At 42.7% G+C, this 26,084-nt stretch overlaps 2 protein-coding genes across 2 annotated transcripts; one reads left to right on the top strand and one right to left on the bottom strand.

The window, feature by feature from the left end:
* Window positions 1-1,319: 1,319 nt before the first annotated feature.
* Window positions 1,320-6,752, bottom strand: wnt9b (wingless-type MMTV integration site family, member 9B). Its single transcript, XM_080488213.1, has 4 exons — window positions 6,521-6,752; window positions 5,809-6,062; window positions 4,137-4,402; window positions 1,320-2,653 (listed from the first exon to the last, which is right to left on the bottom strand). Exons 1-4 carry the CDS (start codon window positions 6,604-6,606, stop codon window positions 2,192-2,194), a joined length of 1,068 nt encoding a protein of 355 aa, XP_080344339.1. The 5' UTR covers window positions 6,607-6,752; the 3' UTR covers window positions 1,320-2,191.
* Window positions 6,753-8,859: 2,107 nt separating this feature from the next.
* On the top strand, window positions 8,860-16,623 carry arf2a (ARF GTPase 2a). The gene is made up of 5 exons (XM_080487478.1): window positions 8,860-8,942; window positions 13,846-14,000; window positions 14,093-14,203; window positions 14,291-14,415; window positions 15,044-16,623. The coding sequence occupies exons 2-5, from the start codon at window positions 13,856-13,858 to the stop codon at window positions 15,203-15,205; spliced, it is 543 nt and encodes a 180-aa protein (XP_080343604.1). The 5' UTR covers window positions 8,860-8,942; window positions 13,846-13,855; the 3' UTR covers window positions 15,206-16,623.
* Window positions 16,624-26,084: the final 9,461 nt, after the last annotated feature.

Here is a 26,084-nt window from a genome sequence, read left to right as displayed (position 1 = left end):
ATGTGTAATCAACGTAATTAGAGAGCAACATCAAAAGCACCAGGGCACACACCAGTAAATTCCCCATACAATAGCCCTCTGTGTGCTGTAGGCTCACTGAAGCCTCACGAATAAGTGGAAAGTTGTGATTCACGGATAATAGTGCTGTAAAGTGCTCTCATCATTGTTCCTGGGCGGCCGATTAGAACTTTCTAATGGTGACTGGAGGGGCCAGATGCTTGTACGACAGTCACCAAATGACACATCAGTATTTTTGACATTGCGAGGACCGTCATCATGGCCGGTGCGCCGGGCCAAAGGCACAACACCTGTAAGCGTGCCCTTCTCCTCGCCCTCTTCCTGCATTTACTGGGTGTTTGAGTGTGACGCAGAGAGACCACAGCATTTACAGAAGAAAAGCATGGCAGGGCCGTACCAGGAGGAAGTGGTTTGGTGCTCAACAGATGCAGGTCGTAGAGTTTTAGGCAGGTGCAGCGCGCTTGCTTAACTACTGCATGTTGAGTGTGTGTGTGTGTGTGTGTGTGTGTGTGTGTGTGTGTGTGTGTGTGTGTGTGTGTGTGTGTGTGTGTGTGTGTGTGTGTGTGTGTGTGTGTGTGTGTGTCTGATGGCATGAAGGAGTGCCTGCAGCAATTGAACACCACACAGCAAACCCGTAGCTCTTACAAATATGCATCCATTTATTCACCTTGTTATAAATAAGAATGCAAAGCAACAACATATTTAAAAAAAAAATGATAAAAAATTAACTCTTGAAATATTGGGTAACCAATTCAAAAGAACTGTACAAGTGAAATGCAGAAGGAAAGCCGTATCCACAGAGAGGAAAACTCTGCATAGCTCATAAATCTCACTGATATTTGCCAAAAGATAAAGTGAGGTAGAAAATTACGATTCCACGTTGTCAGACGCCTGGAGCCCTGATATGAGTTATATTCATATCGTATATACACAGTTCAGAATCACACAGGAAAAGAAAAAAAAAAATAAGAAAAAAAAAAAGTCAACTGGCCAATTAAAATGAACCTTCTGGGTCCAACGTGCACTTTTGACCCGCACACATGGACTCATAAAGTCGGATATGAGAAGAGTAAGTAACAGTGATTTTCTTTGATTAGCAAGTTTGGAGACTAAGGAGCGTGATTGGCCGACTTCAAAGAAACGAAATGTGGATGACTAAGAAAACAAAACGGTTCAGCCTGGCAATTTGAAACTTAAAAGTGTAGTAAAGTGTGTGCTGCTATAAATAGTAAAAATAAAAAAAAATAAAATAAAGTAGAAGAGCAGGTTTGGTGTGTTCACAAATTTAGCTTTTTTTTTTTAAAGTAGATTTCAAAGACAGTGCGTGTTTCGCTCGCCATTACCCTTTGTTCTCCTCTGCACACATTATTAGTCCACATGTGGAGATTTCCATAAACATTTCCATAAGATCAACTGAAACCCGGCTCCTTTTCTTTACACGGTAACCCTGTTAATGCATGTAGATACGACGTTTACTCAGTGGTCTCCAACCGGCCCTCACAAATTCCAGTGGTTCGATCTGAAAACTTTATATTTATTAAAGATTAAATACACACTTTGTATCATATATAGCGATAGCAACTTAAGTGCTTTTTTTTTTTTTTTTTTTTTTTTCCAACTGAGAGAAAAACTACGTTCTCCACAGCAGAAAATACAATCCAGCAGAGAGACAGACAGACAGACAGACAGACAGACAGACAGACAGACAGACAGACAGACAGACAGACAGACAGACAGACAGACAGACAGACAGACAGACAGGTGAATTCCTTTTCAGGCCTTTTCCAGCCTTCAGGCAACACTTGATTCAAAGAGTTAAAGTGTAAAAGCAGCAGTACAACAGACTCAAAGAATGGCACAATAAATAGTCAAATGAGGGAGGACGATTACAATACAACAAAGTCACTGTGGGCTGCCCCTGTGCTGAGGGGCAGAGTTTGTACGGCTGGTGGCGTCCAATCCAGTCCAGTACCTGTATTATTAAGCGCTTCTTTCCCTCTTTCCCAGAAGAGTGGGTGTCTCAGTGCATCCGGTCAGAGAATGTGAAATGGGTGATGCTTAGTCAATAACCAACAATGTCATAATGTTACAGTTGTATATTCCTCCCATACTAACATGTGTGAGGTGTGAGATCCATCGGCGGAGTACAGTTCAGTCACATTTGCCCACAGACTCATGGATCCTTGCAGGTGTACACCTCCTCCTCCCTCACACACGTCTGACACTCCACGTGGCAGCACCAGCGGACCTGGCAGTGACAGGACAGGCTGGTGAGGCGCATGGCGGTGTTGTAGCCCCGGCCGCAGCACAGGCTCTGGCAGCTCGTGTCTTTGGCGCACGTCCGGCCGCCGGTGCCGGGGGAGAAGCGTGAGGGCCTGCAGAAACTGGGCGAGTCCTCCAGGTAGACCAGGTCGGTGGTGCGGAGACTCTGGCCGTGGCGCCGCGGGCTGGCGAGCTCCGTCTCCCCGGTGGCCGCGTTGGTGACGCTCAGGACCCGCACCGCCAGGTCGTATCGGTACTTCAGCAGCCGCCCGGTGTCGTGGAAAGGAGACAGCTGCTTCCAGCAAGTCCGTATGGCGCACGAGCCGGAGACACCGTGACACTTGCAGGTCGTTTTCAGGCCGCTCTTCACCGCCTGAGAATGGAGTGAAGGAAGAAAAAAAAAAAAGAGAAAAATGTCAGTTCCTTCACTTTGATTCATTACCTGGGCTCTTATCTGGGAGGTCTATCTGGACAGAGTGAGACCGTTTCCTGCAGAGGGGGGGTTCGGGGTTAGGGGTGGCAGTCTGCGGATATGTGCCTTTAGCTCACCTCAGTCAAAAATTTTGACATAATGGATTGAGGGGGACTGTTCGGCATGCTGTATTTCATCCACCTCACATTGCTCACTTGGACAGCTCTTGCTGTTTTCTTTTCCTCAATGTGTTGAAACTAGCTCTGTGTGCTCCTCTCCCGAAGCCCGGGGCAGAAGGTACAGGCTGCTCAGACGGTGGAATCTCTCTGCCATGTGTACAGTAACAGCCACACTCACACAAAACATTGATAAGAGTTTCTGTTCCCGAAGACGGTTTGTAATAGTGCCCGTCCGCCGGGTTCGTCGCTGACTGAGCTTGATGAAGGTACAATCAGTCAGGCTGAGAGCTGCTGTCTCGGCAGAGGCCAGAGACAGGTCAGAGAGAGAGAGAGAGAGAGAGAGAGAGAGAGCGCGAGAGAAAGAGAACGAACGCCAGAGGGCAAATTTTGGGTTGAAGAGTTCTGCTCAGTTCCTCCCTTTACAGGTATGAACCCCTCAGGGTCTTCAGGGCGCCATTACTGTGAGATGAGGGGGGGGACGGACGCCGAGCACTTCACGTTTTTGTTCACGCTGGCTCCTGGTCTCCTTTCGATCACATCCCGGTGTAAAGTGAGGAAAAGAGTGAACTGATGAGATAACATAAAGGTGTTCCGCTTCCTGTTTTTTTCCCATTATCTTTTTTCTGTCTAGGTTTTGAGCGGCACAGAGTGGGACCCCCATCCCCCCCCCCCCCCCCCCCCCCCCCCGGGGGTCTCCTGCTTCAAGAGCTGCACAGTGGTGGTTATGAACATTAGGCGGATTTATGAAGAGCACAGTGATCCAGTGAGTGGAGAAAAATGCTTGCTCGTATATTAAAAAGAGGCCACGGTTATAATCGTTCTCCCCGACAGGAGACCTTTAATTTTCTGTTGGCCCGCACAGCAAGCTTTATCATGCCTGAAAACACCTGGCTCCAACCATCCCACAGCCATCTTGTCTCCTTCACTTGCACGTCTTTGCTCGCTGCCTCGGTGATATCCGCCCGGGACGGCAGTGGCAGCAAGTAAGGGGGGGGGGGTTGTTTGGCTGGCAAAGAGAAATATGTACAGGTGGAGTTTAGAGTTTTGTAAGAACTGATGCGTGGAAGCGTGTCATTGGTGTAATTATTGTGTGCAATCGCAACGCAACTAATTGAGCTAATTGTGGCTTTGGCAGTGTGTTTTTTTTTTTTTTTTGGTTTGTTTTTTTCGCCATGGGCTCCAAGAGCAGCGGAATCGTAAATCATGTGCGAGAGAGGTGTGCTTGTTTTGTCGCAGGACATTTGTGGGGATGCTCCCGCGCTCACCCGAATGCCAACGTTGATGTTGTGGGCATCCACCTGAGCCCTCAGGTCCTTGCTGACTCTCTTCTGGCCGAGGAACTTCTTGAGGAACTTGGTGCTGTATTTGAGGTTGTCGCCGCAGACCCCCCACTGCCACGCTTCTCGATGCTGGATGCCGGGGGAGTCGTCGCACGTGCACCTCTCCATTCGGCCCGAGCTGCAGGCCTTGGCCAGTGCGTGGGTCAGTGCTGCAGAGGACACCGCCAGCAGGAACGCTGTCTCCTTGAACGCTGGGGACGCAGCATAATAAAAAAAAATGTAATCTCAGCTTTTTCTTTACAGGAACTGCATGCAGGTTCGAACGCTTCATAAGTCACAGTCGCCAACACCTCTGATTAAGCCTTGAAGACCAAGTGTTTACAAAAGGCTCACTGGGTTGTCATGGTTTACAAAAACATCAGCGACTCTGCAGCGCTTCTCGTGTCATAATTCCTCCTCTGACCTTTCCCATTACTTGTGCACTGTTATTTGCTTCACGCAGAGCCATCGCCAGGGTATATTTTGATCCAATTAATTATTATTTTGACTAGGAAGGATTTTCCCAGATGAAAGTGGGTAATCACACCACCCTTTTCCTCTGGGAATGGGCACTTTACCGAGATAAAAATAACCACAGGGCTCGAGCGCTCTCCGCCACACCACATTTCTTGGCGTTCTACTCCCTCATTACCTCTGTGCTGACCTGTTCATGTTCTCCCACACACTGATATCCATATGCTGAAAGCCTGGAGCATCCTGGGGGCATTTTCTACTGCACAGTGGATCTGCGGGGGCTTTGAGCTGTGTGCAGTACAAAGATCCTAATCAATACTTGAATGGAAAACTATGCAATATTCAAATGAGCTACTTCAGGGAGAAGTAGCAATAATTTTCTGGAGGGAGGTGAACTTTACAAAACAGAATTTTAACAAGAGGCACGAAGGCAGAGCAGTTCTCCAAATGACAAAAAGCTTATTTGTAACAGCAAAAACTCCAAGTGGTGTTGTTCTGCACAGGTGAACTGAATTCAACCATTAAATAAAAAAGGGCAAATATTTTCCTCTGAAGGCAGCTGAGGTGGAAACACTCGGTAATATGAGGTTATTTTAAAGATACATTGTGGGAACAGTTTTAATTCCACTAAAACATCTAAAAATAGCTCAAATACAAGATACTTTGATAGTATTTTCACGCTGCTGATTAAAAAAAAATACAGTCAGCACACTTTATGTTGATTGATCGTATTTTCTCCAATATGCAGTGTGGAATTACATGACAATTAAACTCTAAAAGTTTGTAAAGCCAACTTTAATGACTTTAAATGTGCCTGATTATTTAAAGGTTTTTCTTTTTCAAACATGTAACTGGAAATGACTCCACCAGTATATCTTGCTGTTTTTGACAGAATATCTCCAACATCCGAGCCCCGCAGGTATAAGTGTGTTTCAGCAGCAAGTTTGTGTTCTGCTCGTACACGCTTTTTTGTTTTTGGAAAAGAAGGACATTATGAGAGTATATCATTAAAACATAAAGCACTGGAGATATGCACCTGTGTGGCAAATAAGCATCAAAATAAAACAAATTCAAGCAAAAACTAACACATTTTTACTTTGACTCTTCCAATCAAAGTAAAGTTAGATCTGAGTGGATGTCTCACCTCTCTTCAGGAGGCTTCCTCGGCCATCCAGGCTGCAGTTCCAGCGCTCGTTTCTGAACTGATAGCGGCACTCCAGTAGGCTGAGGCGCACCGACTCGCGGAGCGTCTCGGCCAAACCGGGCTCCCGGCGGCACTGTCTCTTCTGCCGCCGGGTCAGAGTCATCTGCTCGCACTGCTTCAGGTGGGCCTTCCCTGTAGAAGCTTCATTGGAGAAGGGACCCGGTAGAAACACCAGGGGTTCCCGACCTGTCAGCCTGCGGACGCCATTAAAAAAAAGGGTTAGACGTTGTAAACAACAAACAACACAATCTTTCATTCTGATAATTATTTTTCTTCCAGGTATTTGTTTTATCCGACTTAAATGTCACAGAATTTCTGGATTTCTCCTCAGTTTTTTTTTTTTTAAATTTATATATTAATTCCTTTAGAACAACGCGTAAAAATAACAAACTAATTAATTTTCCCCTGATCGAAATCCACTTTAACGCACAAGTAATGACATGCAGTAAATTCTGATATAATGTTTGAAAATAGAGCTCGAAATTAAAGTTTCAAACAACGCATTAACTAAAGTACTTTATTACGCGTGCGCAATATGGAGTGCGTAAAAGTTATTTTACGCACTTCGTAAACTTTAAACAATTCTTGAAATTCGAAAAATGTATTTTATTGTATAACAGTTAATCTTTGTGAAAAATGTAAGAAACCTAACCCAAAGTAAGCAGCAGTGTGAGAGAGAAGGATGCAGAGTGCAATGATCCGCAGTAGGCAGGCGGTCCTCGGGAGCCTGGAGCGCATGGTGCCGGGTCGGCGCTGTTCCTCATCGCGATGATTCTTCTTCAGTGGAGAAAGTCCGTGCCGTCTGATCGGCGCTTCTCTTTAAGCGGGGGGCCCGGACAAGCTCTGAGACTTCCAGCCCGGTGCGGCGGGCCCAGCGGTCCGCTGGGAGGCAGGGCTCTCCGGGGGGGGGGGGGGGGGGGGGGGGGCGTCGTGTTGCTGCACCCTCATTGGAGCCTCCAACACTGCGCGCTCCCTCCCACTGTAACACCACCCAGGTGGACGGAGCTGCACGACCACTGTGATAGATTGGCTTTATAAACTTTAAACCACAGACACACTCGGGTCTGGATGCATTATGATTACGGCCCCAAAAGAAATCAAGAAATGTCAAAAGTGTTGTAACATCTACCCATCTATCTATCTATCTATCTATCTATCTATCTATCTATCTATCTATCTATCTATCTATCTATCTATCTATCTATCTATCTATCTATCTATCTATCTATCTATCTATCTATCTATCTATCTATCTATCTATCTATCTATCTATCCATCTATCTTACTGTCTACACTCTGGCCTGGGGACTAGAATACAGAAACAGATCCTCTCTCTGTTTTTGTCATCCAAGTTATTACATTATAACCGTTGCCATTAGGGTGAATAAACCTGCCAAGCCATGCAAACAAATTAAAGAACAGCGCTAAGAAATCAAGAAGACCAAAATGTTATGAGAGCGGAGTGATCCAAGAACTCTGAAATTAAAGGACTTGAAACCATAAAGTCTGTTCATTCAATCAACTTCTGCTCTCCGACTCACTTGAAGCTATAGCGTTAAAAAAAAGAAAAGAAAAAGTAAAGGATGACCTTGAAAGGAGCCCCATCTAGTGGAGTAAATGCAGAGGAGCTGGGAAGAAATATGGATTCACCCTAAAAGAAATGGTCAACCTCATGTCTGCTCAGCCCGACTAAATGAGAATAAGGATCATCAATTGATATCTTTCATCTGTACGGAAGCGCATGTATTTTTAGATGTAACACAGGGATAGTATATGATCCATCCTTGATACAGATCTGTCCAAAGGACCTTGGGTTATTCCTGGATTGAATCCCATAATGATGAGGCATGATACACACCTAGACAAGTCACCAGTCCATCACAGATCAGATTAAACACAGAGAGGGAGACCTTCCCACACACTCACATCAAAGCCTCTGTTGTGTGGTTGAATTCCATTCCATGCCAAAACATAATACATTTGATCACCCATGTCTATCTTTTTACACATTAGTACATAAAATTGATTCAAGATCTTTTTTTTTTTTTAAACATTTCAAATAATGATGTCAAGGACTCTTGGCCTTTGAGGTCTTTAACTCGATCAAAGATGTCAAATTATTCGGACACTCCTGATATAATACAACGTATAATACAACTGTTACACACAAAGCACATATTGAGTATCCATCCATCCATCCATCCATCCATCCATCCATCCATCCATCCATCCATCCATCCATCCATCCATCCATCCATCCATCCATCCATACATCCATACATCCATCCAGCCATACCCCTTAATGTCGAGGCACATTGTAGCCAATTACAGCTTAAGTGAGGACAGGATCCACCCTGGACAGGTCTCCAGGCAGTTTATCAGAGGGCAAACGCAGAGCAACAGACAACAACACACACTCACGCCAAGGGGCAATTTAGGGTCCTCAATTAACTTCACTTGAATGTTTTTGGACTGTGGGGGACCTGGAAGAAACCCACAAATGCAGAGGGAGAACATGCAAACTCTGTGCTGAAAGGTCCCGGCCGCTATTTGAACACAGATATTATTATATTGTATTATATTATTATTTTATAAATTCTGAAAAAGAAAATGGAAAAATAATAATTGGATTAGATTGATTAGATAAACTTTTATTAGTCCCACTAGGGGGAAATTGCAGTGTCGCAGCAAAAGAGAAACAAAGAAATTCAATAATAAAAAATATACATATTAACAACAACAACAACCACAACACTACTACTACTACTACTACTACTACTACTACTACTACTACTACTACTAATAATAATAATAATAATAATAATAATAATAATAATAATAATAATAATAGACTATTTACAGTAATACTATATCAAAAGAGATTCACAGAATTATGTCATTCCAGTCTACGCCGCACATTTTTTTGGCGCAAATGAGCCAAATTTCTGTTTTTCAATGCAGGATAAACGGTAGAAGAAGAAGATCGGCGGTGATGACGAAGAAGAAGACGACGCCGGAAAACGCCATTTTGTTAGAGAGCAGAGCAGAAGAAGGACCGAGAAGCTCTGAAAGAGGTACAAATCTCCTTCTGGAAACATTCAATGTCATTTTTTTTCTGTGTACATGTGTCGCTTAAGTCAGTATACCCCCGAAGACCCGCTAACGTGCTCTGTGTTTGGTTCGGTTCAGAGTTGTTGAAGCTCAGCGTGACACTGTAAAGTTCGTTAGCTGTTTCCTTAGCACTTCAACTTTAGCTCTGCTGGAAGTTTTTCACCTCTTTTCTGTTCATTCAGACCGCCCTTCAGCAAAACCACGTACTAACATATCTGCGTTTTTCTTTTATTGCTAGTTGTACTTTCAGTGTTTTATTGCTGTTAATGGAAGCGCGATATTAGTAGGGATACCAGTAGTTTAGCTAGCGATCGTCAATAAGCTGTCACATAACGTTCAGATTATTTCCCTTTCAGCTTTGATTAGCAGCACGATTTACTGAAAACGTCTAAAACTAAAACCAAATTCGTTGAATCTTTGTATTCTTCTTCCGTCGTGTTATTTAACCCCGCGGCTATGTATATGTCAATGAAGTATTCATAATAATGAGATGACGTCCCGAGAGTGTTTTTCATTCCTGTGTGATAATAAGCTTCGGCCTCGTTTGTTCCAACTTGAAATACTGGCTGACATTTGTTATCTCTGTGTTGGGCTATTTTTTTAATCAGCGTAGAAAGTGGTGGTAGTGTTCATTTCCATTGTGATTCAACATCGTTTGACGTGCATTTCAGATTAGAGCAGATTACTCAAAATCAAAAAAAATAAATAAAATAAATGCAAGTATTTATCTGCAGATGTCCCTGGTTATTGTTTGGCATTTGAGTTTAACTCTAGACGGGTGACGTCCAGCCTCTTTAAAGTATGCACGATCAACATTTTTAGTAGTTCTATAAAAGTACTATATTGAATTGGCTCAATTGTTTTTTTCACTGTTTTCTGACGAGTCTCTGTAGAAACTCTTAAATTCTCCTCTCATGTACCATAAAGTAATACAATTTTGTTCAGGATTCGTAGATCTGTCACAAAATATATCCAGCATTCATCTTTTATACTCTATTAATCCCAGAGGGACATTCCCTGCAATGTTTCTCCACACAGCATTGAACACACAGAATAAATACAAGTTAAAATATGTATTAGAATAAATAAAAAAAACCCACAAGTAATATTAGAGATCGATATATACACATACAGGGCTTAACAGTAAATGGTGCCTGGTATGAGCTTGGAAGAATAAAATTGACAAACAAGGACTACGAAGAATCGACCGAACTATTTACAAACAAATTGCAAATAACTCACAAAGGAGAAAATACCCAAACAGATGTTGATTCCCACAAAATGAATCTAGATTGTACACCAATGAGGCTTTTGTCCCCCCCACCCCCCCAAGGCTCTGCCTATTGGAGGCAAACACGCACAACACAAACATTTAAATTTTTCCATACATTTGTCGAACTGCTTTCACAAAAAACTAATGCATTTGGCTAAAAGATTTCTTATAAAGTCATCTTCTTATTAGGGCCATAATAATAGTTTAATAACCCATCTCTTAATTTATTAGAAATCATGTCACTGTTTGGATTGAAAGCGCTTCAGCTGGAATCCCCGGTTTCACCTTGTCACTGCCTCTATTTAATTTATCTATAATCCTTCACTGGTTTACTCGCCTTCTATAACAGCTCTCGTTTAATTGGTATTTTGACGTACTTCTCATTCCTCATGTGACACTGCCTGGTGCGTTTGCCGCGCTCCTGCCATATGATCTTCCTCAGCTGCTGATCACAAGTACACACTGTATCTGTGAAAGTGTCGAGAGATTTATTTGCATTGTTGAATACATTTCATTTCGTTCTGCTGTCAAAACCAGACATTGTTCACTTTCATTATGCACCTATAATTAAGTTTTATCTGGTGATGAAGCCATTGTTATTTGTGGCATTTTAGATCTGGCAGTCGGTGTAAGGTAATATCAATATTGCCTTTGCAACTTCACAGCAGCGGTTTAGAGTTTTGGATCATTTTTTAACCATCCCAAACACAAATAATGACTCAATAATTTCTCACTCTGTCACTCAGTTTCTACACCAGAAGATCACACCTTTTTTTCCCCCACCTCACTGATGCTTATCTCTTTCAGTCTTCACCTTCACAGATAACAGCAGATGAAAACAAGCTGAGACATGTCATCAATGAAATCTGTGGGGGGGGGAAGAGACTGTGGCATGGAAACGTCGACTTATACAACATCTAAATCCAGTAATGTTATCAGTAGATTTGACAGTTTAACACTATTTGTCAAGCCACAATATGAGGTGATAGATGGGATAAGACATTAGATCAATGCATTCACAATAAAGACATTTGATTCCTATATTTTGGGCTTATCGAGGTCATATTGTGCATTTCATATTAATGCAGAGTAATACTTTACTGCTAATACTGCTTGGGTATGTAGAAATTCACGTATATATGAAAGGGAACTATGTTATTTCCTGTTAAGCAGTTTACACATTTCTACTGGTAACAAACAATTGAAGGATGTCACACACTACCCGTCAGTAAGTTGGGACACATCTTCTCATTCAATGTTTTTATTCTTTATTTTCTTGACTATTTACATTGTAGATTCTGAAGAAGTGTGTGTTCTGTGAAGGCATCACAACTATGAATGAACACGTATGGCATTATGGGGTAAACAAAAAAAGCGTGAAATATCTCAAAACATCTTCAAAATAGCCACCCTTTGCTTTGATTGTTGTTTTGCACATTCCTGGAATTTTCTGGATGACTTTCATGAGGTTGTCACCTGAAAGGTTTTTCCAGGAGTCCTGAAGGAGTCCCAGAGATGCTGAGCACTTGTTGGCCCCTTTGCATTCACTCTGCGGTTCATCTCATCCCAAACCATCCGGATTGTGTTTAGGTCAGGTGACTGTGGAGACCAGGTCATCTGGCAGCACGCCATTGTTTCTGGACTTCAACATATATCTTCTGTTTGTTGCTTTTCGTTTGTAGTGCTTTCCTAGCAACTATTTGACCATAAAGTTTCCTCTGAACAGTTGATGTAGAGATGTGTCTGCTACTAGAACTCTGGAGGTATTTATCTGGGCTCTGATCTGAGCTGCTTGGGATTTCTGAGGCTGGTGCCTCGATGAACGGATCCTTAGCAGCAGAGGTTCCACCGCACTTTCTGTGCCTGAGCGTGGCAGGGTGGGTGTTCATGTGGTCCGACTGAAAAAGTTGTGGATGGTATGGAAAGAAACCGTGACCACTGGGTACGATTTTCTGCTTCCCCTCCGTTGGGGTACCGAGCACCGAAGAACGGCTCCGTGTGGAGGAGCGACAATGCAATGTGACAATCGTCACTCTCCATCTGCCCCCAATATTGAATTATTTCATCGGCCGTAAACCGTCCGTTGTTTACATACAGCGCTTTCCGCTCACTGGTTGTTTTGTTAACTGGGTTTATTAAAACGTTGGCGCGCGACACAACATCGCGGTCTTTTAACGGAATACAGACGCTCCTCTCAGGAACAGGAACAGGAGGAGGAGGTTCAACAGGAGCTGGACGCTTCTGTTCACAATGAGAGCGTTTAACCTGAGTCACTCAGAACGACTGGGACGGCCGCCGGCCGCTTCCTGTTTTTCGCTGAACGCGTCTCCGATTCACAACCCCGCCTACGTTTTTACTGTACTTTCTGTGGTGGGAACGCGCCACAGAGTTGGTCCTGGGTGCGCTTTGCCATACCGTAACCTCCCGTTCTGCCCCGCTCGGCCACGTACTGCGCAGTGGAACAGAGGGCTTTGGTCTTCCTTTCCTGGGTTGGTCCTCATGAGAGTCAGTTTCGTCGTAGCACTTGAGGACACATTTAAAGTTTTTTGCAATTTTCTGGACTGACTGACCTTCAGTTCTTAAAGTCATTATGAACTGTCGTTTCTCTTTACTCGGCTGATTGGTTCCTGCCATATATATGTATATACATACAGTATAGACGATATGTATCTATAGATAACAGAAAACTGGGAACAAAATGAAAAACCACTGTCGTTTATCAGAGAAACTAGGTGTTCTCCCTTGATTTAGCTTGTAGTATTTCTTCTTTGAGCATGAATTTCTGCACTTAGAGCAGCATTCACTGCAGGAAACGCTTACCGGAATGTAAAGATGGTCTCAACTATGCAGCTGAACCTGACTGCCCAGTTGAACTGACACAGTGATGCAGGTTGAACTTCAATCCCATTTACCTCAGAGAGCGTAATCCAGCCCTGCCTGATCTGCTTTCTACTCTGTGTCACTTCTACGTTCACACTGCAGGGCTTGATGCTCAATTCCGATTTTTTAGCTGGGATCCGATTTTTCTGTGTGCTCTTTCACATTGCATTACAATCGTGACCTCTATCAGACTGCCGTGTGAAAGTCATGCGACCCGACGGTTTCGGGCCTCAGAGTGCATGCGTAGAAAACGCTGTTAAAGCAAGTAAATATAGATGGCACGCCGGTCAGCACCAGAGTTGCCAGATGTAACTCGGTTTCCAGCCCAAACAATGTAAGAACCACACACCTCGATAAAAGCCAGCCCAAATCTTAGCCTGAGTAGAAATCGGGTTAAAAGAAAAAAATCTGAATTAGAGCTTTCACACGGCCACAAAACAGGTGGGATATGGGTCACTTGTGAGCAAATATCTGAATTGGGCCTGCAGTGTGTACGAGGCCTTAAGGTTGCTGTCAGAAATGGTTTGGATAGGCTTCAGTTAGTCTCTGCAAGAAACATACAATCAATTTCATCAAGAAAAAGTTAGGAAACCAGCTGAAGCATTTTTCAGCCATTAAACAAAACAAAAAACTGGAGCAACATAAATCTTCCACAGTTCTTTAAAGTGGCTGCAAAGTAAAAAAACTCACTCCTGTTCTTTCCCCCTCTACAGGAGAGCCACGATGGGGAATTTTTCTAGCCTTTTTAGATCCTTGTTCAGCAAGAAGGAGATGAGGATCCTGATGGTCGGACTGGACGCTGCGGGAAAGACGACCATCCTGTACAAGCTCAAACTGGGAGAAATTGTCACCACCATTCCCACCATTGGTAAGCGCTCTGCTGCATGATTAGAGGAACCGATCCCTCGGCACGTCCCACAAGACGACTCGACCAATCCTCCGTCTTCCTCTTGTGTGCAGGTTTTAATGTTGAAACGGTAGAATACAAGAACATCAGTTTTACAGTGTGGGACGTCGGCGGTCAGGACAAGATCCGGCCACTCTGGAGACATTATTTCCAAAATACTCAAGGTGAGAGAATTTGCCGTATTACCACTAATGGGTGAAGACTTGCCTCAGCCACCGCCCCACAAACGTGGCCTCTTTCCCCTTTTTCAGGCCTCATCTTCGTCGTGGACAGCAACGACAGGGAGCGAGTGAACGAGGCGAAGGACGAGCTGATGAGGATGCTGGCTGAGGACGAGCTGAGAGACGCCACGCTGCTCGTGTTCGCCAACAAACAGGTGAGAGATGGAGTCATTTGGGCCCTTTAACATGACAACGTTTGAACCTTTTGGTATGTTTTTTTGCATGACAGTTTAATATACTGTAAAATATGCTTTAAGTCAGATTAGATTTTTGTATTTTCAGAAAAAGACTTCAGAGTAGACAATTTCCAGAACTGATGGACCTTCTCAATGTGGTCAAGCCTTCTTTTTAATCTCTCCACTAGTTTGAGCTGGTCTCTGAAAAGTGCTGCTGCTGTTGCAGATTACGCAGACAAGACTGTATTTCTATTTTATGATGAGTTAAGAAACACCCCTTTAAAGGGCGGGGGTTGTCACTTGACACCATTTATAAGGGAATTTGATTAAAAAAAAATCCACCCATAATAAAGTTTGAAGATTTAAATGTTCCTGATGAAATATCTGCTCCATTCTATAAGTCAGTGAGTCTCTAAAAGATGTAAAAGAAGAAACATTTGACTGGGTACAACTTATTGTGGAAACACAAAGTGTATGACTTCTCCCCGGCAGAAGTCCCAACACGTCATGTGACTAGTCACATGTTGTGCACTCAGCGAGTCACATGACCTCCGTGTAAGACAGCTTGGCTCAGTATCGTTCCTTAAAGCGTCTCCCGCTGCTCTAGGACCTGCCCAACGCCATGAACGCAGCCGAGATCACGGACAGGCTGGGCCTGCACGGCCTGAGGAACCGCTCCTGGTACATCCAGGCCACGTGCGCTACCAGCGGAGACGGCCTCTACGAAGGTCTGGACTGGCTTTCAACCCAGCTGAAGAACGTGAAATGATGCTCCTCCTCCTCCTCCTCCCCGCCGCCGCCTGTCAGCGTGTCTGCAGTGTTCTGGGAGACTGCACTGGTCCTGGTCTTAGACTCTCTCTCCTCTATTCTCTTTCTGTTTCCTCCGAAGCGTTGGACCTCTGGCCAGTGCTTTTCCTGCATCTTGTGAACTGTATGGGTTTGTGTGGATGGATATGTGTGTGTGTGTGTGTGCATGGCAGTGTGAGCAGAGTCCCCCTCCCCCCCCCCCCCCCCCCCCCCCCCCCTCGGCTGTGCCTTCTGGATCACAGTCAGCTCTGGAGTCGCCTCATTCCTCCGGTGTCGGCTCCGAGCTCCACAAGGCAAGGTGTGTGTGTGTGTCGTCTGTAAAGAGAACAACCAAAAAGGTAATGGCGGTTCACCCTGCGACGTCAAAAGCCATTTTGAGAACTGCTCATTATCATATGCACCCAGCGGAGACGCACTGGGGACTGAAATGTAACTTGTGTCAGGTTTGCAAAAAACAAAACAAAAAAAAAGGCAGTTTGTTTGTTTTGAAAATGTAAAAATAAAATAAAGTCTGTGTGCTGCAGGACCCGTTAATGAGACTAGTCATATTTAGCTTCTATTCTTGTAGAGAAAATGTATCTTTAGTTTGAAAAAAAAACAATTCAATCTGGTGACTTTCTGCTTCTCCTGGGTGTCGTGTTTCTCCTTCGTTCAGTGGTTTGGCTCTAGAAAAGGCAATAATAGTGGCAGAGCATGTTTACATGTGTGGAGGTGTGCGAGTGTCGCTGCAGCGAGTGAGGCCGGGTGTCTCAGCTCCATCCAGCCCGCTGCAGCCACAAGGCCTTTACTCCTTCTTCTTCTCTTCACTGGTAGACTGTACTCTTTCTTTACTCCTATGTCCTTCCCTTGGTTAGGTGTTTTGATTTTTGATGGATCCACGCATGGCCTGGTTTCAGTTTAGCGTGAGCCGAAGCGACAGGTGCGTCGTCCTCGTGGGGGGGGGGGAGACGAAGCTCTCGGGGACCAACGGCTCGTTGTGTTCAGGTTTCCACTCGTCCACGAGCAACAAGGTCACACGCCCTCCATCTCATTGATCGACGGTACATTTGTGTCGGAGGTGTATCAGTCCGTTCTGTAAATGCTTCAGGATTGAGTTTTTTTTATACAATGCGTGTTTATAGTATTTTTTTTTTTTTTTTTTTTTACATCAGCACGGCCTCATCTGCAGTGAAAACACACTAACCCTCCTCAATGTTCTACACCAGCAGACAGTTAAAAGGTTGCATGAGTTTGGCCCGCAGCAATAGTACGTACACACACACACACACACACTCTCACACTCTCACACACACACACAGCTCCTGCAACCGCTATGAAATCAGAAGCTACCAGCTCTCGACTCGGCGGAGACGACTGAACGTCACACCGTGACCTCAAAAAGAGACACACTCTTTGTTTTCTTACAACTGGACATTTAGACGTTTCTCCTTTAAGCTCTCGTCCTTCTAATATTTCTTTAAGAACAAGAAACCTGAGTGTATATAAACTCCAGTAAAGAAAGTGTGTTTTCTTCTCGGCATCTCTCCACGTCCCCATGTTCAGATGTGAAGCTTTAATTTTCAGAATGGTTTCTGTACAAATGACATGGTTATGTGCATATGTATTTCTTATTTACCTTATGCTTTGTTTTTTTTTGTTTTTTTAACTTGTCTTGTAACATCTGATAAATGCACTATAATACAGATTTCTATTGTACATCTACTGTGCCTCCACTTTTTACTTTGGGTAAAATTGCTTCTCCTCTCGGTCCTGAACATAATGTCACAATGTGCCCAGGTTTTAATGCAGCGGATGGATTATATGGAGTAGTAGGTGACGGAGCGTCTGAAATGGCTCTTAGTGAAAATTTAAACGGAATATTTTACTATATTGATCCTTGTTGACGCTCCTCTGTGTGATATGCCTTATAGTGCATGTTTAATATTGAAAGCGGTACCTGTCAGTCATCACTCGGGAGCTTTCAGATCGAGGATTAGTTTTTTACTGATGGGATAATTCATACCAAACAAGTAATCCAGATTTCACTCGTACATCTTTTATACCTTTTGGTATCACCTGTGCGAGGGAAAACCCAGAATATGTAGACGACACAAGCAGAACCACAATGATTAAAAACCGACGTGCCCAGCGTGACATTTACACTTCATCTCCTTCAGGTTCTGAGATTTGAGGGTTTAACACACTCCTGAGAAGTTGTTCTTGAGTTTTACATTTCAAATACAAAATAAAATCTATATTCAAAGTCATTTCCTCAAGATAAAAGAATAGAAATTCACAATGTCAAAACAATTTATAGAAATCCTCACTTTTCTCAGTTAAAATACTGCACCTATTAGGTATATGTGCAGATGCAAATGTTTGAATGTTAATTTAAATTCTTGACGTTCTTGGTACAAAAAATGCTGATTTCAAAAGTAATGAAGTGGATTAAAGTGAAATCGGAATAAAAGTATGAAACAATTAGACAATTGTATTTAATGTCTTGACTCTCTGGCACAGAGTTTTAGTCTTCCAGTAAAATATGACTGTAAAAATAGAATAAAGTTTTGCTTTAACACAGTGTTGGACACAACGTAATGTAAGTGGAGCTGAAAAAAATGTGTATCTGGTCATTTTAGATCTAGTCAGTCATATTAGTTGATATTCAAGTATTTTAGACACACAAAAAAACATGTCTTATGAAATATACCGTTTCATTGACTTGGACTCATGCTAAAATATTTCATTTTATATATTAAATCTGTATTTATTTGTAAACGTCACTCTTTTTTTATTAGATAATGTAAAACATTTATTTGATGCTCCTGCATTGAGTTTTGATGTAAAAAAAAAAAAAAAAAAAAAAAGGTTGCAGTTCCACATTTTCACCACTAGAGAGCAAACATGATCTGCTCAACGTATCAACACTTCTGATTCTGCCTTCAAGGCAGAAAAACAAATTGTAGGTGAAGTGTTACTTGGTTAATAAATTCACCCTGAAACCATACAGCTTAAATTCATCTCTACTATCCAGAAATTAAAGCTTCTTAATAAAAACGTGCTTTTATTTCAACAGGTGACTCTATTAGTATATAATTAAACTGTTGCTGTCTGATGTGTGTAATCACAGTAACAGGGAGGCAGCGTGGGAATATTGCTGTGTAAGCTATTAATAAACCCAGAGTTCAAACGTCCTCCTTCTGAGACTGATAGAGTTTTTTTGGGGTTTTTTTTAACGACACGTCTTAGTGTCACAGGCCTGAGGTGAGGCTTTTTGGGGCGGCACGCCGGGTTAATGAAGACTGATGCTCGCTGTGGGACACACATCAGCAGTCTGGGTGTATTCCTGCCAGTCTGAGACCAGCCGACCGCTCCTCACCCTCCTTTACCCGCTCCATCTGAAATTCAGGTGGCCAATCCTCCGTAGAGTTGTTACCTTGGAAACAGCACCTTATGTATTTATAGAGTGCAACTGAGCAGACGTGGAAAAAAAGAAAACGGAGAACAGGACTGTGAGAGTGGGTTTCATTTAGCTCGGGGTGCACAGGGATGAGGATGGGTTTTGATTCGTTGAGGGTTTTTTTTTTGTTTTTTTTTAATTGAACAGAGGATGTCCCAGAGACGTCCACTCTCACCTCACATTATCTGGTATCCGTTCATTTCAATTACACAACGATCACTGACCCGATATGGTCATTTGTTTTTTTGTTTTTTTTTAACCGTCCTGCTTTGTAAGTGGAAGCTGGGGTGCTGCTCGCCTCCGCACAGCCTCTGTGGATTCCAATCTACTGTCACTGATCCTCACGTTAGCCATCCAGAAATGTGTGTGAGCCTCTCACACACTCAAGCTGTCAAATAAAGCTGAAAAGACCTGAAATAATTTGTCCAAGATATGTAGAATCACACTCCACCCAAACCCACCCGGGCTCTATTTGACCTTTGGCTGTGGCGCCGCCAAATCTCACCTTCAAGTGTCACATCACACTCCTTATTTTCACAGCACATTAACCCTTCATCCACCCCGCTGGGATGTCCACTTTGCAGCATTCCTCTGTGCCCGGCTTCAGATCAGTGGAAAAATTAGATATGCTTACAACATTAAACCCTACAATAATATTGATTTAAACTTCTCGGGTGATTGAATTTAACCACAAAACTATAAGGCGATGCTGCGGCTTTTGTTTAGACGAATATTATATATATATATCTCATGGATTCATTAATACAAAAAAGCTAACATATGAAAAACAGAGCCTCCTTTTCTACTCATCTCTCTTTGGAAAGTATTGAGTATTCAAAAATACACGCTGACATCCTCAATGGATTTTTAAAATGTTTTTGTTTCTTTCAGTTGTGCTGTTTTTATGTACATCTGTAAAATGTGTTTATACTTGATATCATTTTAACATTGAACCGTGTGTGTGTATATTTAACATATTCTGACTTGTATTTCACACATTTGTAGTTATGTAAATGTACAACTCTCCCTAATTATTTGAATATGTATTTGCAGTTACATCTTATCTTGAATCTGGATTTCTATTGGTGGACTTCCACCATCAATGACCTCGATCCCAGGGGATGGAGACACTGCACCATCAGGTTATATTGATCTGCTATAACAATGAAGTGGATCAATCAATGGGCACTCGCTTTGAATTGAAAAGGGCATAAACGTCATTACTTTTAATGAGTTAAAACATCCTTAACTGAATGCTGCAGTACACCGGTTCACAAGATCGTTCTTCTTCATATCTGGTGTGTAATCATTGTCCCCTGCGTACGGATGCATGTGTGTGGAACATTCACGGTCTGCTTGCGTTTGCTGGCATGCAGAAGTCACAGAAGGTGCACAGCAGTGCGCCTCTAGCTGGACTGGTATTGGAAATCCTGACCACACACACACACACACACACACACACACACACACACACACACACACACACACACACACACACACACACACACACACACACACACACACACACACACACACACACACACACACACACACACACACACACACAATGCCAAAGGAAAGCAGAGTTCACTTGTGACTACACCTTTCTAAGACACGAGTCATCTCTACCCTTTCACATCGCCATGGAAACACAGGATTCGGCCGCTTGATTGGCAGCGGATTAAAACTGAGGTCAAGGATGCCTCAGTTTCACAGCCGATATTTGTGAATTCCGTGAACAAGCTCTATCATTAAACGTGAAGAAGGATAAATGTGGTTGCATTGCATGAGAAAGACTCAACACGTTACATCTCCTTCACTCGCAATGAAAAAAACAAAAAGATCCCAAAACGGTGAAATAATCATAAATGTATGAGGTAATTATCCACAGAGTGCTCTTAAATGATTAGATCTGACAGTAGAGCTGAGAAGTGTGACATATATGACATTTCAGTGATGTTTTCAACTGCTCAAGATGATTAATGTAAATTTAGTTTTAATGATTTCCAACCTGGAACTGCTGCCTTTGTCAAAGAATTATCATTAATCTGTGGAGTTATGCCATGATTATTGCAGCTGGTGGTAATTAAAGAAGAAACATTTGTAAAATGATTGTTTTTGTTGTCAAACGTTGGATCATTTGACTTAAATGTATCTTGAGTAGTAAATCATTGAAAATGATGTAAAATTCACTCTATTGGAACTGTCAATGGAAGTATGTTGTGAGTGCTCAGAGCAGCACGTTGTTGGTTCGAATCCAGACAGTGGAAACAATGTGATGTGACGTGCAAAAGCCATGCATCCATCTTTGTGGACTGTATGATCAAACTCAAGGTCGTGGGGAGCAGCGAGTACACTCTGGACAGGTCAACAATCCATCACAAGGCAGGCACAGACCAAGGACGCACACATTCACACCAAATACATGTTTGTGGATTGTGGGGGGTAACAACAGTGCCACAGAAACCCCATGGAGAACATGCAAACCCCACATTGAAAGGCCCACAAGCTTTGAAATCAGGAATATTGTCACTATCACCCAAGCCAAGTGGTATCAACAACACCAATTCAATGTTTTGAAACTTAATGTGTTGAGAAATGGGAGGGTTTGTGAAAAGATATGTCCATAAAATGACACGTTTTCTCACTAATTGTTTCAAATATTTCAGAAATATGGTTATTCATGTTTATAGCACATGACAAAAAGCATCTGAGCCGATTTCATTTTTTTTGTACCTGAATGTATAAAGTTCATATTATGAAGTGGCGGAAGAAGTAGTTCCTACCACTCGACTTGAATTACGTCCCTTTCCTTAATGATGAAGACACACGTTTAAATCAAATTGATTAAAAAACTGTAAACATTCATCTGCCAACATAAGAATCAATTCTTTTAAAAAAGGAGAAAAACACACGTTTAGTGTCGTATGTATGACATTACTGTATCGATCCGCACATATTACCTGGACGTGAACTGGGATTTATAATGTACAAAACTGTTGCTATGTCTGCAAAGTGCGTTATAGTGGTCTCAAAATAACATCATATTTCTTCAGCGTGCCAGGATTCAAAGTAAAATACATCATAAAACAGCAGTAAAAGGGCCTTTCTTTATTTACACGCTGTACATCACGGGGCTGTTTGAATGTGCTTTGGTGAGACGTTCACCGTCAATGCGACGTTGAGGAATTTATACTCCATACGCCAACGACACGCGAACACGATGCGTTGACCGAGAACCTCTTCAGCACACGTTCTGCGTCGATACTACGCGCAACTGCAACATACTTCTGTGACGCAGAGGCGTGTCGTTTGCGGAAAGAGCGTAAATTAAGGCTTAATCAACCAGGTGAGGCCAAAACCTGTTTAAAAAAAAACGTATAGTCAAGCCCACATTAACTTGAAAAATGTTCTATGCAGAGAGATGTATTATTGTTTATCTTCTCATCAGATACTTACTTGTTATAACCTGTTTGTGGCTGATTCAGGCGGGTGTTAGCTGTTTGTGCTAAGATGCTAACAACACAAACAGCAGCGTCACTGAGCTGAGTATGGCTCAAAATAACTCCAATTCATATTAAGTGTGCATAAAATTCAAAAGAAACTGGGTACCCACACTGCCAGACAATGAACAACAATTTCGACATGAAGTAATTTAAAATAAGCAAAATGTTTGGAGAAGTTTTATGCAAATGCACTCGGGTTCTTGAGATTTTGCTGCTTTCAGCACGTTTCGGCAATTTCACGGCAAAAGTGGAATTTAAAATGTCAAACTTGAACACAAATAATGAAAATGATTGCGCATGAATTCCGTTTTGATAGCCACACAGGTGGGAATGTTTGGAGAACTGTTTTAACAACTTTAGAAATTATTTGTAAACATCAGAGGTCATTGGACTTTGAAATGATGACCTCAAATCAACTGTTAGATTCACTGTTTTGTAAACTGGGAATTAGTAGGTGTGGTATAAAGAATAGTAGCTTAGCTCACCTCTCTGGAACATTTTTTGTTATAAAGTGTATAAAGGAAATCATGGCGTTGAATTTGTGCAACACTTGCAAATGTACTTAATTACATTTTGCCTCCAGTTATGAGCTTTAACAGTTTTGCACCATGTTTCCCTAAAAGGTAGTTACCTCCTCCTGCTTCGCTGGCCCGCTGCCACAACCATACCCTAGTTTCCAGCAGGAGGTTATAATGTGCTCTTTGCCTTCAGGGTGGCACACGTGTCTTTGGTGTTGTGATGCAGTTCATTTCATGACATCATTGTTTGTGTATTTGACAGGTTTCAGTATGAACAATGCTCTGTGTGGTTCCTGACTCAGTCAGCCACAGTATCTCAGTAATCATGGAGTATTTCCCTGGTGGTTTAAGGCGCCTCTCAGGGGACCGGCCGCACACTATATCTAATCGGACCAAAGTTTGTGCGCTCCACAGTCTTTTTGTCCAGTGTAGTTTCTGGCAGCGATTTGTTATTGTTCTTTTCAACTTGGCTGGCCGCGTCCAGTGGACATTGTTCTGTATTGTTTCCACAGTAACAAATGTGACAGCAGCAATCCCGCTGCTGTGAAATTGGTTAAATGAGGAAGGTTTTTGCCTTGTTTCACTGTTTATTGAAGGCTCGCTGCATACTATTATAACTAGTCTGTCTTACCTGTTACCTTTGGACATGGAGGGTCCTACCTGCCACATTGCTAAACCTGCAGTGTCTTTGAGCGGTGGTCTCAAGGTTACAATGGCACAAATGCAACTGTGTGCATTAGGTATGTGCATATAGAGTGTTTACATAATTGATCTGTTATGACAGCTCTTCTTTTTCTCTTTTTGATTCACAGTTAGAGCACCTCTGCCCCCTGCCTGCCAAGGTTGTCTCATCCTCCCGCATCTGTCATTGACATTCCTCCCCAGCCCCCCTCTAATAACCTCAGATGGCCAGTTTCCACTGAAGCGAGGGCAGATCTATTGTGCCGCTGTATGTACTGAAGGGTTTCTGGGTCGATGGGCTGAGATAGAGAGAAGGAAGGAGGACAACCAGGGCAAAACTGGGTTCTTTTAACTCCTTAGGGCCCAACCAAAAAATGCCCTCTACGAACATGAATCTGAAACTAAAATGAAAAGCCAATTTCTTCTAAGAGTAAGCCCACTAATAAATCACTCTGCAGTATGGTCAGTTCCGGAGCCAGCAATAAATCGGCAGATGCCATTTTATTAGAAAACAGTGGCTGAGCACGCTCATCAGCTCCTTAGAGCCACTTACTCAGCAAGTTGCACCTCTGCAATAATCTTCCCGCTCGGTAAAATCTACAAAACCCGAGGTGGAGACCGGCCCTGCCCAGCCTCCGCCATTATTTTCTTCAAGCATGCGTCAGAGGGGAATACGGTGAGCTCGGTTCACAAATGAGGCAGATGACAGCGATCATCTCTGCACGTCAGCTGTGGCTTCTCCGGGCTGATAATCTATTAGAGCTGCAGCAGCATTTTTATGTTTGTTTACTGACTGTGCACATATACACAATGTGAAATATAGCCGCACAGCAGTGCTATATAAGGAGCAATAAAACTTAAAGTTGACACATATATATTCCTTGTCAAGTCCACATGCTTGGTGCAAGGTGTTCATGTCAACATATTGTATATCACATGAAATGGACTGTTGGAAAAGCCACTGCAGGATGTAAATAATAGCGAGCGGGGATATAATATTATGTCTGCTGAAGTGAAACGGCGCAACATTTTGTGGCTGCGGTGAAGGTGAATTCTCGGTGATAAATCTGGAAGTTCTCAGCTACATGACCACACCACTGGTTTTGGTGTACGCGAAGGTAGAGTGGTCCTGTGGAGTGTTTGTGTAAACTCCAGTCATTGAAGCTACCGAGAAGATTTTGAGCGAGCGAGGATATTGGATATAACGTATAGCGGTGATGTAGTGGCTACAGCCCACTCACCTCACCTTGAGAGTATCCCCAGTTCGATTGAGGACCGAGAGGGCTTTTGTGTGGAGTTTGCATGTTCAGTAATCAATCAAGTTTCCATCCAAATATAATCCATCCATTTATCTCCTCTCCTGCTTAATCCTGTGCAGAGTCGCAGGGCGCTGGAGCCAATCCCACCTGGACAGGTCCCAAAGATAATCATATAAGGTAAACTGTGCCGTCTGTAGGTGTGACTTCGTGTGTTCGTCATTGTGCGTCTTTCCGCCTTGTGATGGACCAGCGACCTTTCAGGGTGAGTTGCGTCTCTCGCCCTTTGTCAGATGAGATCAGCCACAAACCTGTGCTAGATAAGACAGGTATAGAACAGAGACGTGTCCAAACTACTGTGGCCTGTGGTGTATTTTTGATCCTCCCTGGAATATGGCTCACATGTTAAACTTGTACTTGATTGTGTTTTACTTTACAAATGTAGCTGGTAATCAAAAAAGACACAACAAAAATAACACTAGATATCAAGTGAGTGTAGAGATTTCTCCTGTAGCGCACGTACCTGCAGTCGGTATATTTCTTGGTATTTCGCTTTCAGTGGAAAAAGTTTGGACACCTCTGCTACGGTAGATGGAGATCCAAATAAGAGTCTTTGTTTTGCTGCGGGTATCTGGCTTCACAGCAGGAGACAGAATATTTTACCACCAAGTTTCACCGCATTTCTAATTTCTTCCCTTCTGCTTGTCTCCCTTCTCACCCTCTTTTGTTTTACACTGAATATTTGCAAATAAATGCTATTCAAAATCCAAATAATCCATTTAGAATTACTGCTTCTAGTTGGAACATTCTGTTCTTCAAGGGGAGCTAAATTTTACTACTTGCCTTTGAGGGACTAATTTAATTTTTAAAATATGTGCCAGTTTGAATCAGTGGCAACGTAATTCTCTGTCAGCGTCAGTATAAACAGTAGCAAGACTACTGACAACCTCATTTACTTTTTATGCCAGCGACAACCATGGACTGGAGGCATTTTATGTTTTTGGGTTTGTTTGTCTTTCTGTTTTTAGGTCTGACTGTTCTGCTTGTTCTCCAGATGAATTCACACACACTTTCATAGAGCTGGTATTCAAAAATTCAGAATATCTGAGAACAGAAATACCACATATTCAAAAAAATGTGAAACATTTTCAGTAGGGACAAGTTTTATTGGTTGGGATGAGCAAATACTCACTAGGCTGTGTGTTTATTTTTTTACATTCTTGAATTTATTGCTTTTTAAATTGTGGGGTGGTTCTCTCCTTGGGGGGGCTTCAGGGAGCTTCAGGGAAGCTCCAGCAGCTGGAAAAATACGGTGCTCTGGGATAACTTTGGCAAACATGTTTTTTCTCTTTTACGTGTGAAAAAAATGTCACGAAAAAGAAAGTGAAAAAGTAATACATTTCTGTATAAAAATACTTAGCTGATAATTCAAATAAAAGGA

This window comes from Lipophrys pholis (assembly GCF_963383615.2).
Source record: "Lipophrys pholis genome assembly, chromosome: 19".
NCBI classification, from domain to species: Eukaryota; Metazoa; Chordata; class Actinopteri; order Blenniiformes; family Blenniidae; genus Lipophrys; species Lipophrys pholis.
This window is presented reverse-complemented; position numbering and strand designations above follow the sequence as displayed.